General features: G+C 37.1%; 1 protein-coding gene and 2 pseudogenes across 3 annotated transcripts; all 3 read left to right on the forward strand.

Moving 5' to 3' along the window:
- Positions 1-901: 901 nt before the first annotated feature.
- LOC104600409 (AMP-dependent synthetase and ligase family protein) lies at positions 902-6,423 on the forward strand. Its single transcript, XM_088895394.1, has 7 exons — positions 902-1,070; positions 1,278-2,786; positions 3,851-4,040; positions 4,583-4,728; positions 5,323-5,390; positions 5,519-5,621; positions 6,109-6,423. Exons 2-7 carry the CDS (start codon positions 1,722-1,724, stop codon positions 6,229-6,231), a joined length of 1,695 nt encoding a protein of 564 aa, XP_088751520.1. The 5' UTR covers positions 902-1,070; positions 1,278-1,721; the 3' UTR covers positions 6,232-6,423.
- Positions 6,424-8,056: 1,633 nt separating this feature from the next.
- On the forward strand, positions 8,057-10,103 carry LOC104600408 (tetrahydroberberine oxidase pseudogene; annotated as a pseudogene). Its single transcript, XR_016080714.1, has one exon. The product of XR_016080714.1 is annotated as a tetrahydroberberine oxidase pseudogene (transcript).
- Positions 10,104-20,231: 10,128 nt separating this feature from the next.
- Positions 20,232-22,118, forward strand: LOC104600407 (tetrahydroberberine oxidase pseudogene; annotated as a pseudogene). The gene has a single exon (XR_016080711.1). The product of XR_016080711.1 is annotated as a tetrahydroberberine oxidase pseudogene (transcript).
- Positions 22,119-26,310: the final 4,192 nt, after the last annotated feature.

Genomic DNA, 26,310 nt, shown 5'->3' on the forward strand with positions numbered 1-26,310 from the left:
CTGGTTCAGGTCTTCAAGAAACCCAACTGCATGTACCTCAGGTCTCACCCTAGCAGATGAGACAAACCACCCCAACCAACTTGGCGGTACATCAGTGACAGTTTTGGCAGGATAAATCTCCCTAGATCTATCCAACGGCTATAAAGATTCTAAAGTAACACGAGTCTCATAAGTGTCCAGTTTAAGGGTATTACACAGAAACACACAACAATGACATGAATCAATTATGTACTTTATTCATTTACAATAAATGTCAAAAGGTACATTAATTTGATTGGAGTTAAGGGCATAACTGTCTAATAGTACATACATACATATAAGTGGGAATCTCCACAAGGTCCAAGTCTAATTTCATACGGGGTCTAAATTTTTAGAAGGGATGGTTCTCTAAGAAGAGATGGCAAAAGAATTGGAAGGTTTGCCAGCAAATTACTAGGATATAAATTTATCTAACAATAATAAAAATTAAGTAAAACTGATTTTATTAATTGAAATTAATAAAATAAAATGATTTAAATTCTAATTAAAATAATAAAAACATATCTTGCAATTAATAAAAATAAATTTATCCATAAATTTTACTAAAAATTAAAATCCATTTAGAACTAAATATCGATGAAATTAATAAATATTACTAATTAATTAAAACATTCAAAGTTTAAGATAAACATTATTGATTGTAAATTTAATTGTTATTAATTTAAAGTTCATTTGAATTTTATTTTAAAATTATAAAAGCAAATAAAATCAATACAACAGTTGTCTAAAAATAACTATTAAAATATAATTATTAATAGAAATTAATAGCTAGTAAGAGTAAATAAAACAATTATATGAATTCTCTTTTTACAAAACTCCTTTTTCTCCTTTACTAACGGACAAGTTTGCAAATTCTCCAATTAAAGTATTAATTAGTTATACAGAGGATCTTGATGGAATCACACCTTTGTTTTTTTTTTTTTTTTTTTGAGGAAAGAAGGCTAGGCCACTTTCTTCTCGTTTGTACCTTGAAATCAAAATTTCGAAAATTATGGATTCAACTAATGTCAACGACTCCACGAGAGAAGAAGGTCAATTCACAGGGAGGAAATGCATGGTTTTATTCTATTTTGGCCATATTTTGCATAGCTGCATTGATTGTTTTCTTTTGGGTCTTCTTTCTTTCTTTTGCACCGCTACAAATTGGAAGAGATTTTTCAAAGTTTGCAACAAAGTCACTATCGATTTCTTTACAGTCTTTTTGTTTTTGGCTAACGCTTTCTTTACACTCTTTACAGTCAAGGCATCCTTTACGATGATGAAGCTTCAACGCATGTGCATGAGATTAGTTAGGCTGCAGTGGTTGAACTGTTGAAGAACTCTGTTTGGTCGCGCATGCCTGAAATGGCCATGCTTAAAAGCAATCTGACATGATTTGATGTGTAAACGTGATGTGAACACTACTTTCTTCTGAAATGTACTTCCCAGACAAACTTTATCTAACACGATATGATTGGAACGATGAGACCTGCAGAGTGCAGACACGAGACATCCTCCTCTGCTTTTTTTTTTTTTTTATTTATTTTTCTCTCTCTGCCGACTATAACATCCAAGTCGAACACCTTCAAACAATTTCCTCTAACTATCAAACCTCTGTATCCTCGACGACCCGGATTGATAACCCATCTTCTTGAGGAGAAATATTAGCTGGGTGTAAAGATCAAGCCTCAGTAACTGCTGCAATGGCCCAGATTGAGAACCCATCATGTCAAAGAGAAATATTGGCCACCAATCCAAAATGCTCGAGCTGTAACTGGTTTTCTCCGGAGACGGGTATCTACATCAGCAAGCACAGATCTAGACAGCTTCCTTCAAACCCATTTCTTGATGTTGTGTCCTTCATTTTCTCACACAGTCACAAAGGGGTCTCAGCTCTTATAGATTCCTCATCTGGGTTTTCCATTTCTTATTCGAAACTGCAGCAAATGGTGAAATCCATGGGTTCTGGTCTCCATGAGATTGGGGTTTCTCAAGGGGAGGTTGTTTTGATTCTATTACCTAATACCATTTATTATCCTGTTGTTTTCTTGGGTGTTTTGTCCATTGGCGCAATCGCCACCTCCATGAATCCTCTCAGTAGCCCTGCAGAAATTAAGAAACGAATAAGTGATTGCAATGTAGTTCTTGCTTTTGCCACATCTGGTAGAGTCGGGGAAATTGAGAAGATGGGTGTTCATGTTGTTGAAGTACGGGAGAATGCAGCCTCTGATTCAAGTTGGTCTGAGTTTTCCTGTTTCAATAAGCTTCTTTTGAGTGATCCCAATTCCTCACATAGAGCTATAATTAATCAAAAAGACACAGCAGCAATTCTTTATTCGTCAGGAACTTCTGGTGTTAGTAAAGGGGTTGTTTTAACACACATGAATTTTATAGCCATGGTTGAGCTTTTTGTCCGATTCGAAGCTTCACAGTATGAGAGCCTGGCTTCAGACAATGTCTATTTGGCCACAGTGCCCATGTTTCATGTTTATGGCCTTTCTCTCTTCGCCATGGGACTGTTGTCTTTGGGATCCGCAATTGTAGTAATGAGGAAATTCGATGTGGATGAAATGGTCAGAGCTATTGATAGGTATAAGATAACACATTTACCGGTTGTTTCACCAATACTAATGGCCTTGGCGAGAGTGAAGAGTTCGAGTGACTGTAGCCTGAGAAGTTTGAAACAAGTTTCATTTGGAGCCGCGCCTACAAGCAAGAAAATCATTCTGGACTTCCTCCAGAGATTCCCTCAAGTAGATCTTATCCAGGTTTGTGGGCTCACTTTATCTTTTGAATGTAGTTGGTTTATTTTAAACTGAAAGATGAACTCATTTCCATGGGGTTTAGCATTTAAGTGAAGTTTCTAGTTTTAATATTCAACCCTTGGTTCAAATATAGTAAAATCTTGGTACTTCTAGGTGCTCTGGGTTATGCATTTGTGGTAGGGAAAGTACCTTATTAGAAGAGTTTCCAATAGAAAGTGGGGCAACTTGCAGACCTCAATTAACTATCCTCATTCCCCAATGGATACCTACTGATGTAAGATGGGGTAGGGTTCCTATGAAAAATATACTTTCTTGCTGTCCACTAGGGATTGTGCAAGAAACTAGAGGAGAGAGGGAGGGAAGGGGAGGGGGGAGAGAAATTTCTGGTAACAGCCAGAATTCAATAAACTAAAACTTATTTCATCAAATCAACTCTTCTTGAACTCCAATTGTATTGACTCTATTTATAGACTCAACTTATATACTCAGCTGTACAGAGTTTAATTTGGACTAGGAAACTGACCTAAAACAACTTTTATTTGTTCTAAAACTAAGACAAATCCTTAGGTGATCCATAAGGACACAACAAGGACTCAACTCCTAAACAACTCTAATAACGCTTTCCTAGTCCTACTAAAACCAATTTAATGTAAAGACACCAGAAATTACTAAAAATAATCACAAGAATCACTATACATGGTAAATTTGGAAGTTACAATAAATAGTAATTTCAAAACAGCAGCAAAAAAAAAAAAAAAAAAACAGAACCATGTTCTTAAGATTCTGAAATTGGTGTAGAAATTGGAAAACTGATTTCATTCTCCATGGATTCTTTCCTAGCTTCTGTATCTACATTACCTACTTGATCTCTGGACTAGTCCTCCAAATTGATCTTCTTTTAACAACAAAATTGGTGTTTATCTTGTTCTTTCTTGTTTCTTCTTCAATTTACTTTATCAGTGTCCTTCAACTTTTACACTTCAAGTTATTTAGTTTGTTATTGGCTTCTACATGCTGATTTCATTAATCATGAAATTTTGTTCTTTTGTGAATTCTATCATTTTCAGGGTTATGGAATGACTGAGACAGCTGCAGTAGGAACTCGTGGCTTCAATACCGAGAAAATTAGAAAGTATACTTCAATTGGACTGTTAGCTCCAAACATGCAAGCTAAAGTGGTAAATTGGATCACTGGTTCCTGCTTGCCACCAGGTGAGACCGGTGAACTATGGTTACGTGGACCTGCTATTATGAAAGGTAAAACACAGGTCTTCACACAATCCTCTTTGCTACCACCCTCCTTTCAAATATGGGAATGCCTAATTTCATCTTCATGAGCATTTGGATTCTCAGAGGATGGATTTGGTTCTTTTTTATTTTTTCTTGGATATTACCTCCTTCATCTCATTTATTATAATCCAAACAGCAGTATTCTGTTTTAATGTTCATCACCCACTAAAGCACCTAGAAAGCCCATTACCCAATGTTGATCCCAACTATCTGGGGTCTTGGGAGGGATATACTGGATGCAGTCCTAAAATTTGGCATTTTTTTCTTTTTTACACAAAGTGGTCACTCTCAGAATTGAACCCACGTTCTCATACTTGCTAGCCTGATATTTTACTCTTACACCAAGTAATGGCCCCTCACTAAAACACCTAAATACTGAAGACTAAAATGATTACCTCATTTTGGTTGTAGTCCTGTCCGTCCACTTGATCTCTGTGGCAGTTATACATGATGATTTATCACTTTTCTGATTCTATTGAAGCATATCACTGTTCCATATGAAATTTCAGGGTACTTGAACAATGCTGAAGCAACATCATCTACAATTGATAGAGATGGTTGGCTGCATACAGGAGATATAGCCCACTTTGATCAGGATGGCTACTTGTATATATTGGATCGATTGAAAGAGATGATCAAATACAAGGGGTATCAGGTAAAGAAACACCATTCATGAGATTTCCAATTTTCCAGAGTTAATGATCAACTGAAACAAGTTATTCAACTTCTTTGTCCATTTTAATATACACATAAAGAATTTAAGTTTATAAATCTGTTGCATTACTTGACCCAAAGCAATAGTAGCATGATGTGTTGAGGTACATGATTTTCAAATCTGTTAGGCTACCCACGGGAAAAGCCTCTGCTGTAACAGGACTTTGAGAACTTGATCCATGCAGGATTCCTCTGAGCATTAATAGTACAAGTTAATTCTATTAGTAGATCAACTGAAATTCTATGTTACCAACGTTCATCTCCCAATTTCTGGAGGATCTTATATGTGAAGTCAAGTTCTAACAAGGTTTTAGAAGCAATATGGAGCTAAACCCAGTCATAATGGTGATGAGACGAGGGAGTTTAGTTATACAATATAATTCTCTCCTCTCTAGTAATGTATATGTAAACTGATCTGTATCATTTCCTTTACCATGCTACTTAATATGGTAGCAGCCAGGTAGACTTGCATGCTCCCCTGCAGTAAAATGTCTAGGTATGGTAAATTTTCTTGTTGACAAGATGTTGCTTGCAGATTGCTCCTGCTGATTTAGAGGCTGTATTATTTTCTCATCCTGAGATACTTGATGTTGCTGTAGCTGCGTAAGTATTAGTTTTTTATGAACTTGGTTGGATATATCCCTGTCAAACCATTAGCTGAAATGTTTATTTTGGCTACTTGTATAAATGGAAATTTCATATCATCTTTTGCCATGCCATGTTTCTTTCAGAGTAATAGATGAAGAAGCTGGGGAATTACCAGTTGCTTTTGTGGTAAAGAGGCCTGGAAGTGCACTTTCCCAAGCAGATGTGATCGACTATGTAGCTCAACAGGTGATTTCTGTTCAGCTTAATGAGGCTTTGTTTCATCGGGTTTTTAATTGTTCATTTTAAGCTTTAAACCGCGTAAAAGGAAACTCGATATAAGAAAGAGTCACATTTTAACCGGTTATGCATTATCAGAACCTAGGTCAATTTAGATTGATGTCTTTTGTCATGAGCTCATTCAGGGACATGTATTTTCAAGTTCAATTTGTTGCATCTTCTCTGAATGTATTTTTTTTTTCTGGAGAATCTAGTAGGTTCTATTTTAAAGCTAACTCAATATAAGAAAAGAATCATTCAACGGAGATCCCCATTGAATGTCCTAACCCCATTGATACTTGTACTGGATTTCTGTTACCCATGAATGATTTGATGTCATATGAACTCATTTTTTAAAATAGTATATTTCAATGTTGTCAGAATCAGATTGGACAAAGAATTGTTTTAGTTGAATTGGTTTCTATACTGGCTAATTTTGACATGCCTCTGTTTTCAGGTTGCACCTTACAAAAAAGTAAGGAAGGTGGTGTTCACCTCCTCCATTCCCAAATCTGCAGCGGGAAAGATCCTCCGAAGAAGGCTTAGCAACTCCATTTCTAACTTGAAATCTAGAATATAGGGGTTGAAAGTAAAATTTGAGATGGTCATTTGGAAATTAGATGCTAAGGCTTAAAGATATGCTTTATATATATATATATATCTATATATATATTCATGAATGTTATACTTTTAATAAAGAGCCCTGGGCTCCAAGTTTTATATACAAGGTATTTTTAATTCATTTTATTAATAATATATAATATTTTGATCATTTTTAGTTTGTTAATGCTACTCAAAATCCAAATTGCAATCCAAATTCAATTTGAATCTAATATAAAATTGAAGGATAAGATTTGATCCAAAGTCCGAAAGTCAAAGTTGGATCTAGGTGCATCCGATGATCCTTTTGCTGCAGCAGTTCAGGTTTTATTTTATTTATTTATTTATTTTGGGGGTGTTACATGTAGGGGTGCAACGTGGGCATTGTCAAAATTTTAATGGGCCTGAGAGGAGGCCCAAGCCTGAATAGTGTAAAATGTTAAATCGGGCAAACCCGAGTTTCACCCCTAATTACAAAAGAATTAGGGGACAAAGGTCAATCACCATCTCATCTACTGGGTGTTAGCTGGAGGGAGACCGAGCCTACCACCATCAGTTGAATGTGTGCCCATTTGAGAGGGCTTAGCGGCTTCTGGCTTTTCGAGTTTAGCCTTACAAAGACACAAGTTACATTTTGGGGGCGTTCTTTTTTTGGATTTTGAGAGAGAGAAAAGTTGGTCAATGGGATTTTAATTCTCATTGATCAAGAAATCCATGTTCATTTTTCAGATTTACGTGCAGACCAGTGAATGTTTATTTTCTTGGGTATTGCTTTATCCGGGTAAGTGATACCTATCTCCTAAGTGGGTAAATTAACTTTTCCATCTAAGGGAAAATTGCCAATAATTAGATGGGACAAAAATGCCCCTTTTAATTATGCAATTTTTATGACTAAGATAGTTATTGCATTGTTTACATGAGAAATAAAAGAATATGGATAAATGCACTTACCTGTAAGCCTTTCTTGGGAAACCCTTACCCAGGTATGTGCATTTACCCAGGTAAGTGACTTACCAAAGAGCCAATGGGCATTAGTAAAAAATCTAGGGAGACCAAATGGATTGTCAGTCAGTCGGTCATTCATTTGAAGGGCTGTTTGCTTCAGCCTCCATGAAAAGCTTAATGTGGAGTGCTTCAAAACAGCTAAACCAGCTTAGCTGAATCTTCGGCTCATCCCTTTGAAATGGCCCTGTGTATATAAAGTTGCATGTAGTATTCCGAATCGGTTGTCTAAGCAGCAGCCTTGCCCTCTCTGAACAGAAGTGCTTATTTTTTCAATTACAGAGTTGTTGCACGCAATACGTCATAACATTACGAAAAAAAATGAAAGCCAAACATTTCAATTACTGGGTTGTTAATTGATTTGGGAAACTAAATTAGGTTAAATAAAACCTAATTAAGGACCTATTATCTCAGAAGCATTTGAGCTTGGTTTTTCTTTGATTTAGAAAGCTAAATAAGATTTGGTTTGTGATTAAAGGATCTAAGCTATATAACTTGAATTAGAAAACAAAACAAAACGTTTGTAGATCTATATCTATATGGGATCTAGAAAAAGAAATCTCTTGTGTGAGGGCAAAACCCTTTTAGACTATTGCTCAGTGGATGTCTAAGATTCTGGGATAAACTTGAGAAGAAAACAACTTTGAACTTTGGTGTGATATTTACATATTCTAATTGAATTTATATGGAAAATGGTATGTTGGGAGATTGCTGGATGAAGTCAGATTTTACTCTTTTAGGAAGCTTTCTTTCTCAGTTGTTAGCCAGAAGAAAAGAAAATACTAAACTGGGTTTTTTCATCATCTCTCTTACAGTATCTCAAATGTGGCAAAGTTTCATTAATGCACTAGGGCTATAATGACTCGTATGGGGACTATAATTAGATTGCATATCCACTCTCCAACTACAAAGAACGAGATGGGGAATCCAACTTTTCCATTACTCTCCATACTTTCAATCCTCCTGCTCTATTTCTCAGTTTCATGGGCAGCCTCAGATTCAATCCATGAAAGCTTTCTCCATTGTCTTTCTCTTCAATCTGATCCTTCCCTTCCAATCTCCACTGTAGTCTACACACCCAACAGTTCTTCATATTCATCCATATTTGAATCTAACATAGGAAACATCAGATTCTTGTCAGCCAATTCCCTCAAGCCTCAGTTCATCATTACACCTCTGACTGAATCCCACGTCCAAGCAGCTGTTATTTGCTCTAGAATACATGACCTGCAGATCAGATCCCGAAGTGGGGGCCATGATTACGAGGGCCTCTCCTATGTATCTGAAATCCCATTTGTCATTGTTGACATGGCCAACCTTCGATCAATACATGTCGACATAGAGGATAACAGTGCATGGGTTCAGGCTGATGCAACCATTGGTGAAGTATATTACAAAATTGCAGAGAAGAGTAGGATCCATGGCTTCCCATCTGGGTTTTGCCCAAGTGTCGCCGCTGCTGGACACTTCAGTGGAGGTGGATACGGTACCCTGATGAGAAAGTTTGGCCTCTCTGCAGACAATATTGTAGATGCTTACTTGGTTGATGTCCGTGGCAGAATACTCAACAGAGAATCCATGGGAGAAGATCTGTTTTGGGCCATTAGAGGAGGTGGAGGAGCAAGCTATGGAATCATTCTTTCATGGAAAATCAGGCTGGTTCCTGTTCCACCAACTGTGACCGTTTTCACAGTGTCGAAAACCATAGAAGAAGGTGCAACCGAGCTTGTCAATCGGTGGCAATACATTGCAGATAAGGTTCATGAAGATCTCTTCATTAGAGTGATCCTAATTCTGGTGAATTCTGGCCAAAGCGGGAGGAAAACAGGCCAAGCTCAGTTCAATTCCTTGTTCCTTGGTGGTGTAGACAAACTTCTCCCTTTGATGAATGAGAGCTTCCCCGAGTTGGGTCTGAAGCGAAGCGACTGCATAGAAATGAGTTGGATTGAATCAACTGTCTACTTCTCTGGATCCTCAAATCTATCTCTGGAAGTATTGCTTGATAGGCGTCCTCAGAGCAAACGAATGTTCAAGGCAAAATCTGACTATGTTAAGGAACCCATTCCTGAAATTGGGATAATGGGTATATGGAAAAGGTTTCACCAAGTGGAGGATCCTGTGATGATCCTCAATCCATATGGTGGAAGAATGAGTGAAATTGCAGAGTCTGCTATTCCTTTTCCACATAGAAAAGGGAACAAATATAAAATTCAGTACTTGGTTTATTGGGAGGAAAAAGGGATCGAAGCATCCCAAAAGCATATTGGTTGGATTAGAAATCTGTACAGCTACATGACTCCTTATGTTTCTAAGTCCCCAAGGGAAGCATATCTCAATTATAGGGATCTTGATTTGGGCACCAACAATATTGGCAATACGAGCTACTTGCAAGCTAGTGTTTGGGGTCATAAGTATTTCAAGAATAACTTCCAAAGGCTAATAGATGTGAAGACCAAGGTTGATCCAAGTAATTTCTTTAGAAATGAGCAGAGCATCCCAGTCAAGGAATAGAGTATGGATCCCTCTGTTCAAATGAAGAAGAAGAATAGATTTTGTCTGAAAGTTTCTTACCCAACCTGAGCTTGTCTTCTCCTGCACTTAGTATAATAGTATTAGAATTCCAACAACTGCCTTTTGAAAACGAAAAAGAAATATCAGTGTTTATTGTTTTTTTTTTTTTTTGGGTGGGGTTTAAAAGAATGTCAAGGGAAGTTCTTAGTTTAGGCCCTACAAATGTGTAGCAGATGATATATGAATATATAAATATGGCAGTTTATAGTATACATACAACACTATTTTCTTTTTGATTTACAGGTATGTTTATAACAAAGTTTAAATTAATTCCATAAACCCATGTTGTCTTTAATAATTTATTCATAAATCATGATCATCATCATCCAAGCTTTATCCCGACCATACGGCATTGGATACATGAATCCTGTTTTGACATTCCGTTCTGTTTAATGCCATACTCATTATTGTTTAAATTATGAACACTTATCATTTCTTATTACTTTGATCCATGTCCTTGGCCTATTTTTGTTTTTTCTAACTCCTTCAACTTGCAACATTTCACTTCTTAGGGGGGTGCTGTGGATGGTCTTGACCAAAACGTATATAAGATTCATTACTTCTTACTCCTGAATCTGTATATCTGGGAACCTAATAGCATTAGCCTGCTTTCCGATCTGATCACAGGCCTGATTTGGAGCTGGGAAATCTTAATTGTCATGATGTGAGACTCAACCTTACACAACTTATGTAACCCTAACAACAACGTGACCAAGAGGGGAATTATTTTAAGACTTAAGTAACACTAATACGTTATGTATATGAGTTACAGATGGATGAGTGTCCTGTGTCTGAGAATACAGGACCCATAGATGGGTCTGGATGGACTATGGAATTACATGGTGTTTGGAAGTATGAGCGCTTTTTGGGACCGATTTTTAAGAAAAAACGTCCATGCTTCCAAGACCCGTTTTTTACAAAAAAACAATTCTGCCACGTAGGCAGTGAGCAACAACACTATGCTGTTTGGTAAGGTAATTTTCATCACCGTTTTTCATATATGTGCTGACAGGTAAGCACCACATAGGGTATACATCAGTCAACCGTTGGGGGAAATGGTTCACTGATGCATGAAACACCAAGCATCGGTGGGGTCTCGATTTTTGAAACATGCCCATTTTTTTAATAATCGGCTGAACCAAACAATGAGATACATGGGCATTTGTTGAAATGCCCATGTAAATGCAACATGACACTATATTTTTGAAAAACGGCCACGGTTCCAAACATCCCCTTAATGATCCAGAATTATCCAATTAAGAATTAGCCCATCCCAACCTGGACTAGAAATTTGGGTAGATATCTAATCTAGGTCCAGAATAAGGCCCTTAACTTAAGTCCTCCATGCCGGGCTTGGGCTGAAATCCTCAGTGAACTTTGGATTTTGTGAACCGAAGATGGAATATAGCTTTTACTATTACTCTTACCTAGTATTAAATACTGAAACCTTCAGTGAACTTGGGTTCTCGAGGCCTCTGTAAGCACCACTAATGAAAAACTGAAACCAAAACAAGATTGAGATTTGTTAACGAGTTTCATTCAATCTATTCTGAATATCATGGAGAGAGGGCAATAAGCAGTGTATTGGCTGTCGGAAGGTGGGCCAGATGGGCCGACTGTCCTTTTTTGGGCTCAGTTCCTTGGCACCTCCAAGCTCCAATACATTTGTAACATGGAAATTTGGGGTCGTCGAACCCTGATTTTGTGTAATTTTCTTCTGTTATTATTTAAAAAAAATCATGGGTCATTTTGTGCCTTTCTCCAATAATATATGTCTAGGTTAACTATTGTTGTTATTGCAGAACCCGCATAGAGTCCAAACTTCAGTAACTTGGGTCAGACTACGTCCAACCAACAAAAAAAAAGGAAAAAGTTGGGTTGGGTTGATTCAGGTTAGGGTTAGGAAACCTGACTTAACTTTATATTGAATGTGTTGTATCGTATTTTTTAAACACCTGTTTTTGAGACCTCTATTTTTTATTTTATATATATATATATATTCATTTTTGAAAAAAATAAAAAAAAATATAAAAGCACAAGGTTTTTGATACTGATACACCTCTGCCGATACACAGATGTATCGATACTTTGAACCTTGATTCAATGAAACCTGACGAGGGGTAATTTGGCCCGACGTGTTAGCACAAAGACATGTGGACCAACTTGATGATATGGATGACGATTCAGCATTCCCTGCCACCTCAGTAGGCTAGGTCAGCTCGGGTTCCTCGGGCACCTTGGCCAAGACCAAGGTTCGAGAAGCTTGTGATGGCCTGATCTGCCGAGGTGACATGTAGCCGACTTTTAGAAGGTACCTAACTGTCTTCGACCTCTCCGGAATCACACCACACGTCTGCAAGTCTTATCCTTATCCCGCCTAGATTAGACGGAATCGATAACCCTAATCAGCTCACACGAAGTCCAGCTCTAAGTGCGGAACGGACTCTTGGCAACGCGGGTCAGGGATCTCGGAGGTGTTACGTAAGATCTACGACAGTTTGCCTATATAAGGGTTTCAACCCCAACGTTACAAGGTGCACACGATTATTTGATCACTATCCTTCTATCTCACAAACCTTCAGCTCGCAAGCAATTACTAACTTAAGCATTGGATCACCCACACCGAGTAAGCCACCTCGCATCCCTCTGATCTCACTTTCTTATAGTTTGACTGACCAACCTAGCGGACTGATGTCCAAGCTGCCCTCTAGCTAAGAGCATCCAAATCGTGCATCATCAAAACCTAATATGAAAAAGATTAGGTTAAGGTTAGGGATTCAACAACTAGTGTTGGGTCAGGATTAGTGATCGATCCCACCTAATCTATCCTGACTTGCACCCCTAAATAATTGTAACAAAAACCGGATTCAGTCAATGTAAAGCCCATTAGAACAGCCATCATAGTATTGCATTGGGAATATCTTCCAATGAAATAAAGTATAGAAGTATGGAGATGTTTCCGATACAATGCTGTAAAGGCTGTTCGAACAGTATTCGAACGGGCCTTGCATTGACTCAAGCCGATCTCGTTCTAACAAGGCTTACATGAAGATGATCTATGTGCAGGATCTATGCACTGCCACGGCCCACACAGCCCACAGCCCTCATCCTGTATGTATAGAATTGCTGAATCAACAATAATTGAATTTGTGTAACATTCAATAGACGGAAGATATGTTCTTTTAGTGCCGCGTGGAAAGCAGGATCGGATTGAATGTGACCCCACTTCTAAAGCAATGGGCAAGGCATCCAATGGGCACCCATCACCTAACCCACCCACCAAGTGGATGGATGGGTGGGTTGGATCGATAAAGTGGATTGGGTCAAAAAATTGCCACTAGAGGACTAAAAAGTTGGTTATAATCCAACTTCTCAAGTACTTTGCTAAATCCCACGTTTTTATTTGACTTGAGTTCATGTAAGGTGAAAATTAAATAAAGATACATATCTTCATCTATCTCCAGACACTGAGACACATGTAATATTGTACCAGCACAAAGTAGAAGTACGATTTTGAATTTTCAGTAGGGCTATGTTTGACTAAGGGCCATTTGGTGTATGGGAATAGAGGTCTGGAATTGGAATCAGGATGGGCCAATTTTATTCTCATATATTTTGAGTGGAGTAGTATTCCTTCATTTCAGAGAATTATCATTCCCTCCCCCTTCTCTGGGAATGAAAACCCATTTCAGTTGATTTTAATTTCGATTTTGATTCCTATCTGAATCAAACAGATTATAGGAATGCATCATTTTAATTCTGATTCCAATTCCAAATGCAAATCAAACAGACCCTAAGAACCGAAAAAGGAGCCAGTTCCTCAAACGCCCAAGTTTCCCTTTTTAGCTGTTGATTTCATTAATGGAGTAGAAATTCTGAAACTATTGCAGATTTAAGTCTTTAATGTTTCTTTCTTGTTTTTTGCTCATCTGTTCATGTGGGCTAGTAACTTCGAATTATGAAAGCAGGGGAAGAAGTGGAATTCAATTCTATTTTGTTCCTGCAACCCAACATTAATGCTCCCTTTGATTGTAGTTTGAATTTCTTTTGCACTAGTGTAAATAGATAAGAGTGCAAATGGACTGGGTGTAAATCCTGGCTTACCTTTTGTTTTCAAGTCATAGTTGGAAAGAGTGTAAATACAGGTTTAAAAATACAAAAAACAATGCTTTATGTTGTACATATTTACAATTGCATTTTTTCCAAACTGAGCCAAAGCAATAAAATGATGTGGTCCCAATTTATATAAAAGAGAAATGAGGGGAATAAGTGATTCAAATTTTGCATCATTTTTCACATGCAAAATTAATGAGTGCAGCTCAGACAAAAAAATACAAATTTTGCAGCAGATAAGAGTGCAGATTAATTATAATCACAAATAAATAGATGCAAAACAGAATCAGGTGCAAAGTTCAGATTTGCGTTGCAAACAAATGCAGCGTAAGGGAAAGAATTCAACTCTCGTCAGAGGAAGGCTTTTTCAAAAGGGTCGATATTGTTGATTATACCATGTGGACATAGTTTTATAACAAAGTTTAGTTTTGGGTTTTGGTAGGAGGGAGGGACTACTGGTCCTTTTCATGGTGGATGTTAAAAAGCCACCTCAGCTCACCCAATCTTCTTATTATCATAAAAGTTGATCAAGAATTTTCCTTCTCATCCATTGTGAAAATTAAGGATGGTTTCCTCCTGAAGCAAAAGTCTTTTGGAGTCCCTTAACAATAAATGTCTCATTCTCATCAAACAATCAACAGAAAAACACAACAAAATACATAGTGATCCTAGACCCCACGTAAGCTCCTTGATGAGATGAAACGTTGGATCTTGGTCATCTGGAAACCAGCTTCTGATTAAGTAGAGATCGAGCTTCCTTATACGACCCGCATGAAGATGATGGTGATTGAACATCAACACTATAGGATTAGTGTTTTCCTCAAGTAACAATGGTTGTTGAAATTTGATCAAAAGGACTCCTTCTGACCATCATACATCAACTTCTTTTTTGGCTTAAATTTTTCCCATTAATAGAGAGGATTAATTGTGATAATAACGTAAAGTATATAGACTGAATCTACCAAGAAAATTACATTGAATTTGTAGACATGGGTTGATTTAATGGAAATATGACTTAGACCCCTCTTTCACCATCACCAGCTCTGGTCTTGCTGTAGCACTGGTACTGTGCAAAAATGGTGGTGCCGTGGCAGATGACCGATGCACAAAGAATTCAGACTTGGAAACCAGAACACCAATAATGCATGATATCTAGAAGGTCTTGTGGCTTGAAATCATCTAATTAATGCAGTCACTATCTGCACTGGACGTCTGGACCTTTCTTTTTTTTGAAGATATAATTGATCAGGACCATATATTAATGTGTACCAGATTAAATATATAGATCTAATTGTATCCTCATAAGAGAATGATGAACTAATAATGGACTTATTCTTTCTTGCCACATCCTTTGCTCCATCTCTTTTATGTTAGCTAGTTAGAATATGCAACCCTTTCATTGGTAAAGGGGTTGTTTCTAATGGGCCTTAGACAAGGAGATCCTCTTTTCAATTGCCTCGGCCAAAAAATTAGTATATATTAGACAATTATTGAAAAAAACATCCTTAAAAGGGAGAAGTCATCATCAAATCTAATTTTTGGTGGAGTATAGGACACCAACAAAAGATCCCTATATTGGCATATGTTTAAATATTCAAGATTAGGGTTACGAAATCTGATTAGATTGCGTATAACACACATGATGGTATTCAAATATGCCGATTTTATTGACTAAAATATTCATGTTATCCAAACAATCATGGAAGGGGTGGATGATGATGATGATAATGATGACAATGACGATGATAAATATTTTATGAATAAAATAAAACCGATATCTAAAATTTACCATTAAAGTGTGAATTAAAAATTATGCCAAAATATCCATTTTGATCATGACCTCTATGCCCATATTTATTTCATGAGCTAATAAGAGTGATATTCCATACCTCGGGTTGATTTGGTGTATCATAATTATTGGCTCAGTACTATCTTCCATTTCCCACAGATGATTTGGAATTGTAATCAAGATATATCATGGTATCTCTCTCTGTGGATCAGAGCTGAAGGAGCCAATACTATAGGTATACTGACTTTCCTGCAGTATGGTTTTAATTTTCTAGTGATGGAGTGGAATTCAAAACCTAATGAAAATTTGGTGTATATATATTTCCATGTTATTGCCTACTTTAGAGTTTCTTGGGGGTTTGGTCATTGGAACTGAGGAGAAAAATTCAAATTTCATTAATTTCCACTACTACCCAGACTCCATGTGGGTGTCTTACATAACATGTTAGGACCACCACCAAGCTTGAGCTGTTGACCATGCCATGAACAAAGATTATATTTTGCAGTTTACAAATTTATCACTTGCCCAGGTAAATATTTTTTAGATAATATTTAATCTGGATAAGTTAGTAATATAATGATTTTTTTTATTCATAAAAAGTCAATGTTAAAATGAGCAAATTTGTATTATTACATTTTATAATTTTTTTTCCCCAAGTGAAAAATATTTATCCACATGAGAAATGAATAAGTATTTGAGTAAATAAAGATGACTTTACGGTAAGGCCCAATACTTTATTACAAAAGAAACACTGTAAAGTTAGTCAACGAGAAAAAGATACACATTGACCGACTTTCCCCCTATTATTTATCGATAAACAAATGAGACCAAATGCAACCATCATCGCAGGATAAACCCGAGGCCCATTAATAATGAACTCAACTCATATGCCTGAAATCATTCCATTAAAAGTATGACAGAAAAATATAATGCTTAAACAACAGACAATAATATCTTTCCCTAATCCTTCATGTGCTAGTGCTACTACTGCATGAATTGTGGTTTATGGCTATCTTTTCAGCGCCTGAAAATGATTCCCCACTATCTTCCTTGAACAGGTCTATTGTGTATAGTACGATCTACATCTTTTAATGGGACCATGGACCAAATATTTACCATGCCTCAGGTTACGACAGCAGACAGACAATCGGTGCAATTGTGGAGCTCCTTTCAGCTTCCATCATCCACATGAATGCATCACAAGCTCAGATCATTTACCCCAGTTAAGCTAGCTCTTCTATCTAACTGTTTGAAAATGAGATGGCTGGCAATTTTGTAAGCATCAATTATATAAAGTAGGTATTTTCATTCAAAAGTACTTTTTAGAAAAATAAAGAGATGTTGCATTGTCATCCTCTATAAAAATAAAAAAACAAAACAATTTTTTTTTTCCTATAGCAGACCATTTGCCCAATCAAATTGCAGCTGTCCTATGCTATGTTTGGTTTCGTGAGTATTTATTGGAAAAATGCCACTAATTGCATCAGTGCCACTTAGGCCTTGACGTTAATTATATTGTGCATTAAAATCACATAAATGTTTGGATTTATATGCATGAAGCATGGGGGAAACTTCAAATTTTATTTTTTCCCGATGGCCCGACATTCATTGGAATGCAATGCTGATCTTGGCACATTGTACTTTGAGGTGGAAGATAGTTTTATAGGGTGTTGAAACGTCCAACTAAACAACAAAAAACGTTTAAAGTATCATTTTTCAATAAAAGATAGATATGAAAAACACCCCATCTATAAACGCCAAAGAACCAAAACAAATACGTAATTAATTAGTGTGAGACTTATGGAACGTTTGAATCAATCAAAGAGATTGCTTAATTTGGACGGCTCAGACCAAGCAGCAAGGGTCCATTTGTATGACGCCTAGATGACACCAATGAAGTTTGTGGTGATGTAATGGGCGTATGGAAGTGGATAAAGGAAGGATGATTAATTGCATGTCAAATCCAAATTGCTGGGTCGATTTTGTTGAATTCCTGGATGCATGGGATAGGGACTCCTCTCTTTACGGACCAACTCTTGTGTCAAAATCGTTTGATTTCCATTCTGAATTAACTGTACTTAATGGCTGTTTAACAAATGATAATGCCCCCATATCGTTGGACTAGTTCTGCACGCGGCTATATACTTGATGGCTGACAGAGGACAAACAACCCCTAACACAGTCATATTTATCAAGAGTTAGGATCTTCTGCCAATAAATTAAAACATCTTCCAACTCTCTATCAACATGATCTCACATCGAACATTTCACTATGAGGCTGGGACCCATCATGTATGAGGTGTGCGGTGTGAGATCATATTGGTATAGGGTTGGAATGTGTTTTGTTGGCAGGCGATTAGATTCATCTCTATCAAGTGCAACTAATCTGACTGAGTTTTCACAATATTCTATAATTCAAGGTTTTAAAAACCGGATCAGACATGGAACCGTTTTGGGGACTGGTTCCTGGGTTGAACAGTCCAACCGTATGGTTAGAATTAACAGCCCGTTCTGACTTAAAAATTAAAAAAAATTAATAAAAATAAAAAACAGTCAAAAACTATTTTTTGAGTCAATAGGTCGATGATTCGACTGCCTGGATCAGCGGGTCACTGACCAAACCAACGGTTTTTTTTGTCCCAGGAACGGTTTTAGGATGAAACAGAACCAATTGCCTGACCGCTTCCCAGGTCATCCAGTCAGGTCAGATTTTCAAAACCATGGTTCTATGTCACCATTCTTTTGGAGATTTCTCTTAGCATGTAACCCATATACTGCCCCGCTCACTAAGGACCCGTTTAAAGAGGGCTGAAACTTTGCTTGAGTTGCTTTGGAGAAGCCACTAAAAAGGCTTCAACAGGAAGTCATATTTTTGGCTGAAACTTTGCCATTTAGGGCTTTTTGTGATTTTGACGTCACAAAAGCTTTTCATATGAGGCTCACCTTATAAAGCCAGAAGCCATTATGTGAAAGCCCTCCCAAATGGGCCCGAACTGAATAATGTACATGAACTATGGTATTTTGTAAAAAGACACTACAAAAAACAAAAAGAAGAGTGCAAACACAGAGAAAAAAACACAAGATTTACATGGTTCAGCATCATTGGCGGAAGATTCATCAACCTAGATTTCTTGGGGTTTATTGATTTGTTTATGAGTAAAATAGCTGACAAAAATATCCCTATGCTTCCAGCTTCTCAGAACTTTCCCTTACCACTCTTGTTGGCTGTCCTATTGATGATACAAGACACCATTCATCAGATCCCTCACTGGCCAAAATCTGACATGTCCATTGGATTGGTTGGAGGCCCCTTGAATTAGGGTTTATGCCCAATCTCCTACACCATGTCAGCCCTTGTGTTGCTTTTCTCCCATAGAAAAAAGGGATTATTTTGAATATGTGGTTAAGGTTTTAAGGCTGACTATAAAATGGGACTATTTCTGTTGGTTGAGAGAGAGAGAGGATTAGTATATGGATTCAGTTCATGATGCCTCCTACTTGTTTCAATCACATATAAAGAGTGTGCAATCAAAAAATGCTACCAACACTGTCGACAATGAATGACAAAGGAGATGTCCACAATGTGTGGATGCAATGGCCTCTTTGGACAGTGTTGGTAGCAGTATCTATACGTACCATTAAAACCTACCATTTTATAGGTTCATCAAAGAGATTTAGGTGGGTTATAAACCGTCATACCACGTGAATATTTTGTTCTATCTATAGGGATGGTTGAAGAAAAGTTTCCAGATAGTTTCAAGACGTACAAAAAGAAGCTCCAGAAAAATTACCCCAAACGAGAATAACTGCTAAAAGTCGAATTAGGTTTTTCAGATACAACAAAGCACGTCGTTACAACACCCTACTAACTTGATCTGTCACCACACGTTTCACTATAAAATTGGGGCCACTATAAAAGTGGGACCCATTATGCATGAGATGTATGGTGTCAGATGATGTTGGTAGTAGGGTGTTGGAACATATTTTATTGGCAGATGATCCGACTCCCCTAAAAGTTGAAGGGTTCCACTAACAGCAGGTTAGTGGGTTCCTATCCTTTTTAAAAGTTTGGTCTTGTGGCACGTTCTATAGTGAATCAGACCCTATGAAGGGTTCCATATCCCAGAACCACAACCTTCCCACAAATTTGTTAAAGACTTGGACTTACCAAGTTAATTAAGAATTACCATCCAAACTCAAGGGATCTCTCAGTTCTCAGTGGAGCTGAAAAGGTCATAAAATTCTGCCATTGGTTCTAGATGAAGTCATCGAATAACATGTTACAAATATATATACTAATAAAAAGTCAAATGTCAACCAAATGTGCAGACCAATATAAATATTGTTCTATCAAAAGAAAATCCAACTTTGACTTTTCATGATAACGATCAAACAATACAAAAATCATCCACGTCACCTAAAATATGTATATAAAATGGAAAATTCAGGCTTTCTGGGTTTTGACTAAGACCCAGAAAAAAAATATAAATAGGCAAGACAATAACCTTACTTCCACATAATGAGCAAAAAGAAAACACAACAAATTAAACATGGGGAGTTCATCAACTTCTGCAGTGCTTTCCTTACTTTCAATCCTTCTGCTGGTTCCATGGGTAACTTCAACCTCAGTGGAGGAGAGCTTTCTTCAATGCCTTTCCCTCCATTCTGATCCCTCCTCTCCAATCTCCGCTGTGGTTTATTCCCCCAATAACTCCTCTTATCTATCAATCTACAGGTCTTCCATTCAAAATCTCAGATTCTTGCAGTCTGACACCCCAAAACCTCTGTTTATCATTACTCCTTTGAACGAATCCCACGTCCAAACAGCTGTTATCTGTGCAAAAGAGAATGGGTTGGAGATCAGAACTCGAGGCGGAGGCCATGACTACGAGGGTCGCTCATATGTGGCTGAAGTCCCATTTGTCATTGTTGACATGTCCAATCTTAAAACCATCACTGTGGATATAGAAAACAACAGTGCATGGGTTCAGGCTGGTGCGACCCTAGGCGAACTTTATTACAGAATTGCAGAGAAGAGTAATGTTCATGGCTTCCCAGGTGGGGTTTGCCACACTGTAGGCGTTTCTGGGTTCCTCAGCGGAGGTGGGTATGGTTACATGTTGAGAAAATATGGCCTTGGAGCTGATCATGTCATTGATGCACACATGGTTAATGCAAATGGCAAAATTCTCAACAGAGAAACCATGGGAGAAGATCTGTTCTGGGCCATCAGAGGAGGAGGTGCAGCAAGCTTTGGAATCATTCTATGGTGGAAAGTGAATTTGGTTCCAGTCCCACCAGTTGTTACTGTTTTCAATCCTTCCAAGACAATTGAAGAAGGAGGAACGAAGCTTGTCCACAGGTGGCAATACATTGTGGATAAGGTTGATGAAGATCTATTCATGAGAGCCAATCTGGAGCTCACAAACACCAGTTCAGGTGGTAAAACAATAAAAGTTTCATTCAGCTCCTTGTACCTTGGTACTATTGACAAACTCCTCCCTCTGATGAACAAGAGCTTCCCAGAGCTGGGTTTGCAACGAGAGGATTGTACTGAAATGAGCTGGATCGATGCCATCAAGAATATTGGGGGGTTCCCAAATAATACCATAGATGTCTTACTCAACAGGACTCTGCAGGACAAGAGAACCTACAAGGTGAAATCCGACTATGTCAAGGAACCAATTCCTGAATTTGTGTTTGAAGGAATATGGAAAAGGTTTCTTCAGATAGAGATACCTGTGATGAGGCTAACTCCGTATGGAGGAAGGATGAGTGAGATATCAGAGTCTGCAATTCCCTTCCCACACAGAAAAGGGAACATATTCAAAATCCAGTACATTGTGAACTGGAGACAAAATGGTACTCAAGAAATCAAGAGGCACATCAATTGGATAAGAAAGCTGCACAAATACATGACTCCTTATGTCTCCAAGTCGCCAAGGGAAGCATATCTCAACTACAGAGATCTTGACATTGGAACAAACAACAAGGGCAATACAAGCTACTCACAAGCTAGCATCTGGGGTCGAAAGTATTTCAAGAACAACTTCGACAGATTAGTATATGTGAAGAGCAAGGTCGACCCAGGTAATTTCTTCAGAAATGAGCAGAGCATTCCAGCAGTGACAGCATGGTAGAAGAGAAGAGGGAATTAGTGATCGATGATGCATGCCTTCACTGGTTTAATCTTCTCAAGCCTTTGATAGCTAAGTTGTTGGGTGAGCTTACAGCAGTTACAAACCAGAAATAAAAGGCTTAATGTTGCATATTCAGTATAAGTATTGGTTACTTTGAAAATATGATGTTTATTCATACAATATTGTCTCAATAAGTTGTTTCTCTCCTATTCTTTCTTAATAAATAAGATTGTGTGATTTTCTTTTCTTTTACATTTATCATTTCTGTTTCTGTTCTGTTGCTTTTTTTTTGCAATATATCTTGCAAAGGAATAATTTTTACAGTTAGACCTTTCTAATGCTTCTTCAGTAAAATTTTTTGGGGGTGGAGGGAGAGGTGTGCAGGAGATGCCTTCTGGAAATATCTGCTGCAGATAAATGCTGTGGGCCAAACACTTGGTTGCCTTTCAGACTGTTGGGCTTGTCGGAATTTGGAGCCTAAAGGAACATGTTTAGAGAGAGTATATATCAGTCCAACAATGTTTGCTAGAACTTTGGACGTTAAATCATTAGCTTAGTAAGTAGAAATAGAATTGAAGGAAGGTTGGCCACAGGTGGCGATACATCGTGGATTAGGTCCATGGAACGTAGAAATTGCGATCCCTTATCTGAAAGAATTCCCATTTTGTAAGTATTCATGATTCATCAAATCTAGCTTTGCCCAATATGTTTGGATTGGGCTGAAAATGAAAATGTTTTCCAATGAAATTAAAACAGAAAAAAGGGGGATTTTAAGCTGTGTTTTCTGTGGTTTTGATGGAAAATGGAGTGGGTATTTGGTTGGAGGAATTGTTTTTTCTTTTTTTTTTTTTTTTTTCAAAATGGTTTCCTGTCCTCACTAGTCACTAGTCACTAGTCAGTAAGATGGCTTTGTGCCCAATCTCCTACACTAAGTCAGCCCTTATGTTGGTTTTTCTCCATAGTGATAGATATTAGTCATATAAGTGATTCTTAAAACTTCCCATGGAAAAGGGATAATTTTGAATGTGGTTAGGCTTTTGAGGTGGGTTTTAAGAGAGAGGATTGGTATGTGGATTCAGTCCATGAACTTACTACCTCCTTTCGATCATCAAGAGTCAAAAGACTCAAAACTTACCACTTTTGTGGGTTCCATCAAAGAAATTAGGTGGGTTATATGAATAATTTATTCAACTTATATGGATGGTTGAATGGGAACATCTATGAAACCATAAAGACATAAGGGTTCTTTGGTAAGTCTTTTTTAAAAGATCTTTGGGAAGCTCTGACAGTGAAAAGACACTGAGAGCTTTTGTGTTAGGATCTTTTAAGCTCGAAAGTCGTTTAGTTAAGATGTATTTTTTTTTTGTGCAAAGACAAATTAAAAAAATGTGAAAAAACTCTATTTAGATCTTCTCAAAAATAATTCAAAACAGGCTTTATGTGTCTTTTCAAGACCGTAACTTTTGACATGATTAAATCTTTTTCCAATCAAACGAAAAACCAATAACATGCATCATAAATATCAAAAGAACTTTAACCAATCAAAACACCCATATGAATTTTGATGAATACCACTTAGTCGATACCAGTAAGATTTTCCGCTATCACGTCTTTCCGTTAATATAGGCAAACTCTAACCCGATTTCATATGGATGAAGAAAAGTCTCTTTATAAGTTTGAAAATAAAAAAGAAGTTCTAGAAAAATTAATTGCTAAAAGTCATTTAACCGGTTTAGTGTAGCTGGTTATTTTGTGGGTCCCCATCATCTAAAAGTCAACAAACGAAGGGATTTCTCAGTTCCCAGTAGAGCCGAAAAGGTCATAAAATGCTGCCATTTTTTCTAGATGAAGCCGTCAAATAACATGAACAAATACTAATAAAATGCCAAATGTCAACCAAATGAGCATACCGATGTAAATACGATCTCCTTCATGTGCCTAGAATAAGTGATAATGATTCAGTTTTTTAGGCATAGTTTTTAAAAACGAACCGGTGATCGAACTGGTCAAGGTAGTTATTGGTTCGAGGACAAAAAATAAAAAATTAAAAAATTGAAAAATGGTCAAAATCATTCAAACGGTTTGAATGGTTAATCGGCCGGTTCAGCGGTTTGTTGACCAAAATCAATGGTTTTGAGAAAGGTTTTGCGGGGAAAATGGACTGGTTCCTAGTTTTTCTGGTGCAGTTTTGAAAACTATATTTTCAGGGTTTTTTGACCGAAAAAGTACGGATAAGTCCTAATTCCACTGCAGAGCTATAAACATTCAAAATGTCAAAACCCCTCATTCTATACACCAATTTCCACCTGTGAATTGGCATTAATTTTGATCTGGCACCCACCCCAACTGTATTTTGGGCTTAAAAATTCTGACCCTAGGCTGAACTGTCATTCTCCTGTTTTTTGACCACTGATCAACCGTCGGAAAAATCTAATATTCTGAGACCGGGGATGTGGCAGGGATGATATTTATTCATTCCTCCCCAATCCTGACCTCAAACCCTCTCTGAATATATATTATATTATAATATTATATATTATACTATAATTTTATAAAGGTTTTAAAAAAATGGAAAAAATAGATTTACAAGTAAAAATGACTAGGGCAAGGGGGGGGGGGGAGGCAAATTTGGGGATCCTCGTTTCTTATTGGAGATGGGATTGGGATTTTTAGCCCTGATGGGATTCAGAGCAGGAATGGGATAGGGCATTTGAGTTTAGGGTCGGGGATGGGGCATGCAAAACCCAGCCCCACCATGCCCCTTTGCCATTTCTAGTTTTGAAGAAGACCCATAAAAATATGGGACAAATCTCTTGAATTACACCTAAGCTTTAGGAAATTAATTTCTACTCTTATTATTTAAAAATTGTCTTAAAATATACCTAAGTTTCTTGACAATTGACTAAATCCTCCCTTACTTACTATCCATTAATGTTGCATTACAATCTGATCACATGTGACACCTTGTGAAATATAATTATTTTTTTAAATCCCAATAGTACCTTTTGTAATCGATTTTGCTCTCCATTATTCCTCATATTTTCAAGATAAAACTTAACAGAACCAAATTTTCAACAATTGTTCTAGCTGTGCATTATCTCCATTAAATATTACACCTTCCTTTCCATGGACATGAACGCCTCTACCTGTAATAAAGGAACAAATGTCCTTTCATCAGTTCACCACTTCACCTTTTCACTTTCAGATCTCTTTAGTTTGTTTGTTCATACAAATTTACTCTCTCTCTCTCTCTAGTTTTATAGAGGACACAATGGGTTATATAAGAGATCAAATGAACAAAGAAGTTAAACATGCTTCATAAACAGCCAGAACTTTATCAATTGCTTTAATAAGCGAAAGAAGCATTAATTTATCATATTTTTTCATGAATTTTCAAAGCTTAGTCAGGAAGGAGTACAAATACAAATATGTAGAGTGTAAAACCTTACAATTTGTATTATTTTGTATCTATTGGTAATGTACATATTTGTATTTGTATTCCTTTCAAACTAAGAGTAACCAGAAAACAGAACCCACAAGCCACAATCAACACTTAACAATTGGTCAACAAAAACAAACTTAGAAACAATTAGGCCATGTTTGGTTTTGTTCTAGGCCTTATTCTTTTAATTCTTATTCATTTTAGGTAAGAAGAGGTAAGAATGAATAACATTAGAGTGTTTGGTTACAAAATTATTGCCATGAGTCCCATTTTTTTACAATAAAAATCATAGAGATGTAAATCGAGTTGTGTTGAGCCGGCATGGCTTGCAGTTAGCTTGTGCTTTGGTGGGCCATGTTGTACCAGCACGTGGGCCTTGCTTGCCTCCTTTGGGATACTTCGAAGGTTAGGCCTGGCATGGCCCATGGCACGACCCCAGGTGGGCTTGGGCTAGGCCATGAGCGGCATATTTCTTTTTTAATTCAAAAGAATGAAAATTTTAAAATAAATTAACAAAATAGACAAAAAATTGAAAAATATTAAAATTTTATTTTATATGAATTTTGATGTATACAATTGTTTATATATGAAATAGTAAAATAAAATATAAGAAATACAATACAATTGGAATGAAATAGTATAATAAAATTGAAAATAAACATGGCCTACCTAATACAGTGATGGGCCGTGGGTGGCACAATCCAATTTACAACTCTAAATCAATTTGTAGCACAAAAATTGAGGTAGCCTGCAACATGAAAAATAATGATGCCCCATCTTACTCAGTTTCTGTCTTTAAAGAAACTCTCAGGTCTAGTTCTACAAAACCACCATAGATATTTACTATCAGATTGTCATGGAAACTTACACCGACAGGCATTGACTACCAGCCATCCATCGGTAAACATCTATGCCAATGGTATTGGAGACTTGGACTGGCATGTTATGACCACTGACATGGATTTTTTTTTAAGAATGAAAATGAACAACATAAGGCACTTC

This window comes from Nelumbo nucifera, chromosome 1 (genome assembly GCF_055504915.1).
Source record: "Nelumbo nucifera cultivar China Antique chromosome 1, China Antique-T2T, whole genome shotgun sequence".
Taxonomy (NCBI): Eukaryota; Viridiplantae; Streptophyta; class Magnoliopsida; order Proteales; family Nelumbonaceae; genus Nelumbo; species Nelumbo nucifera.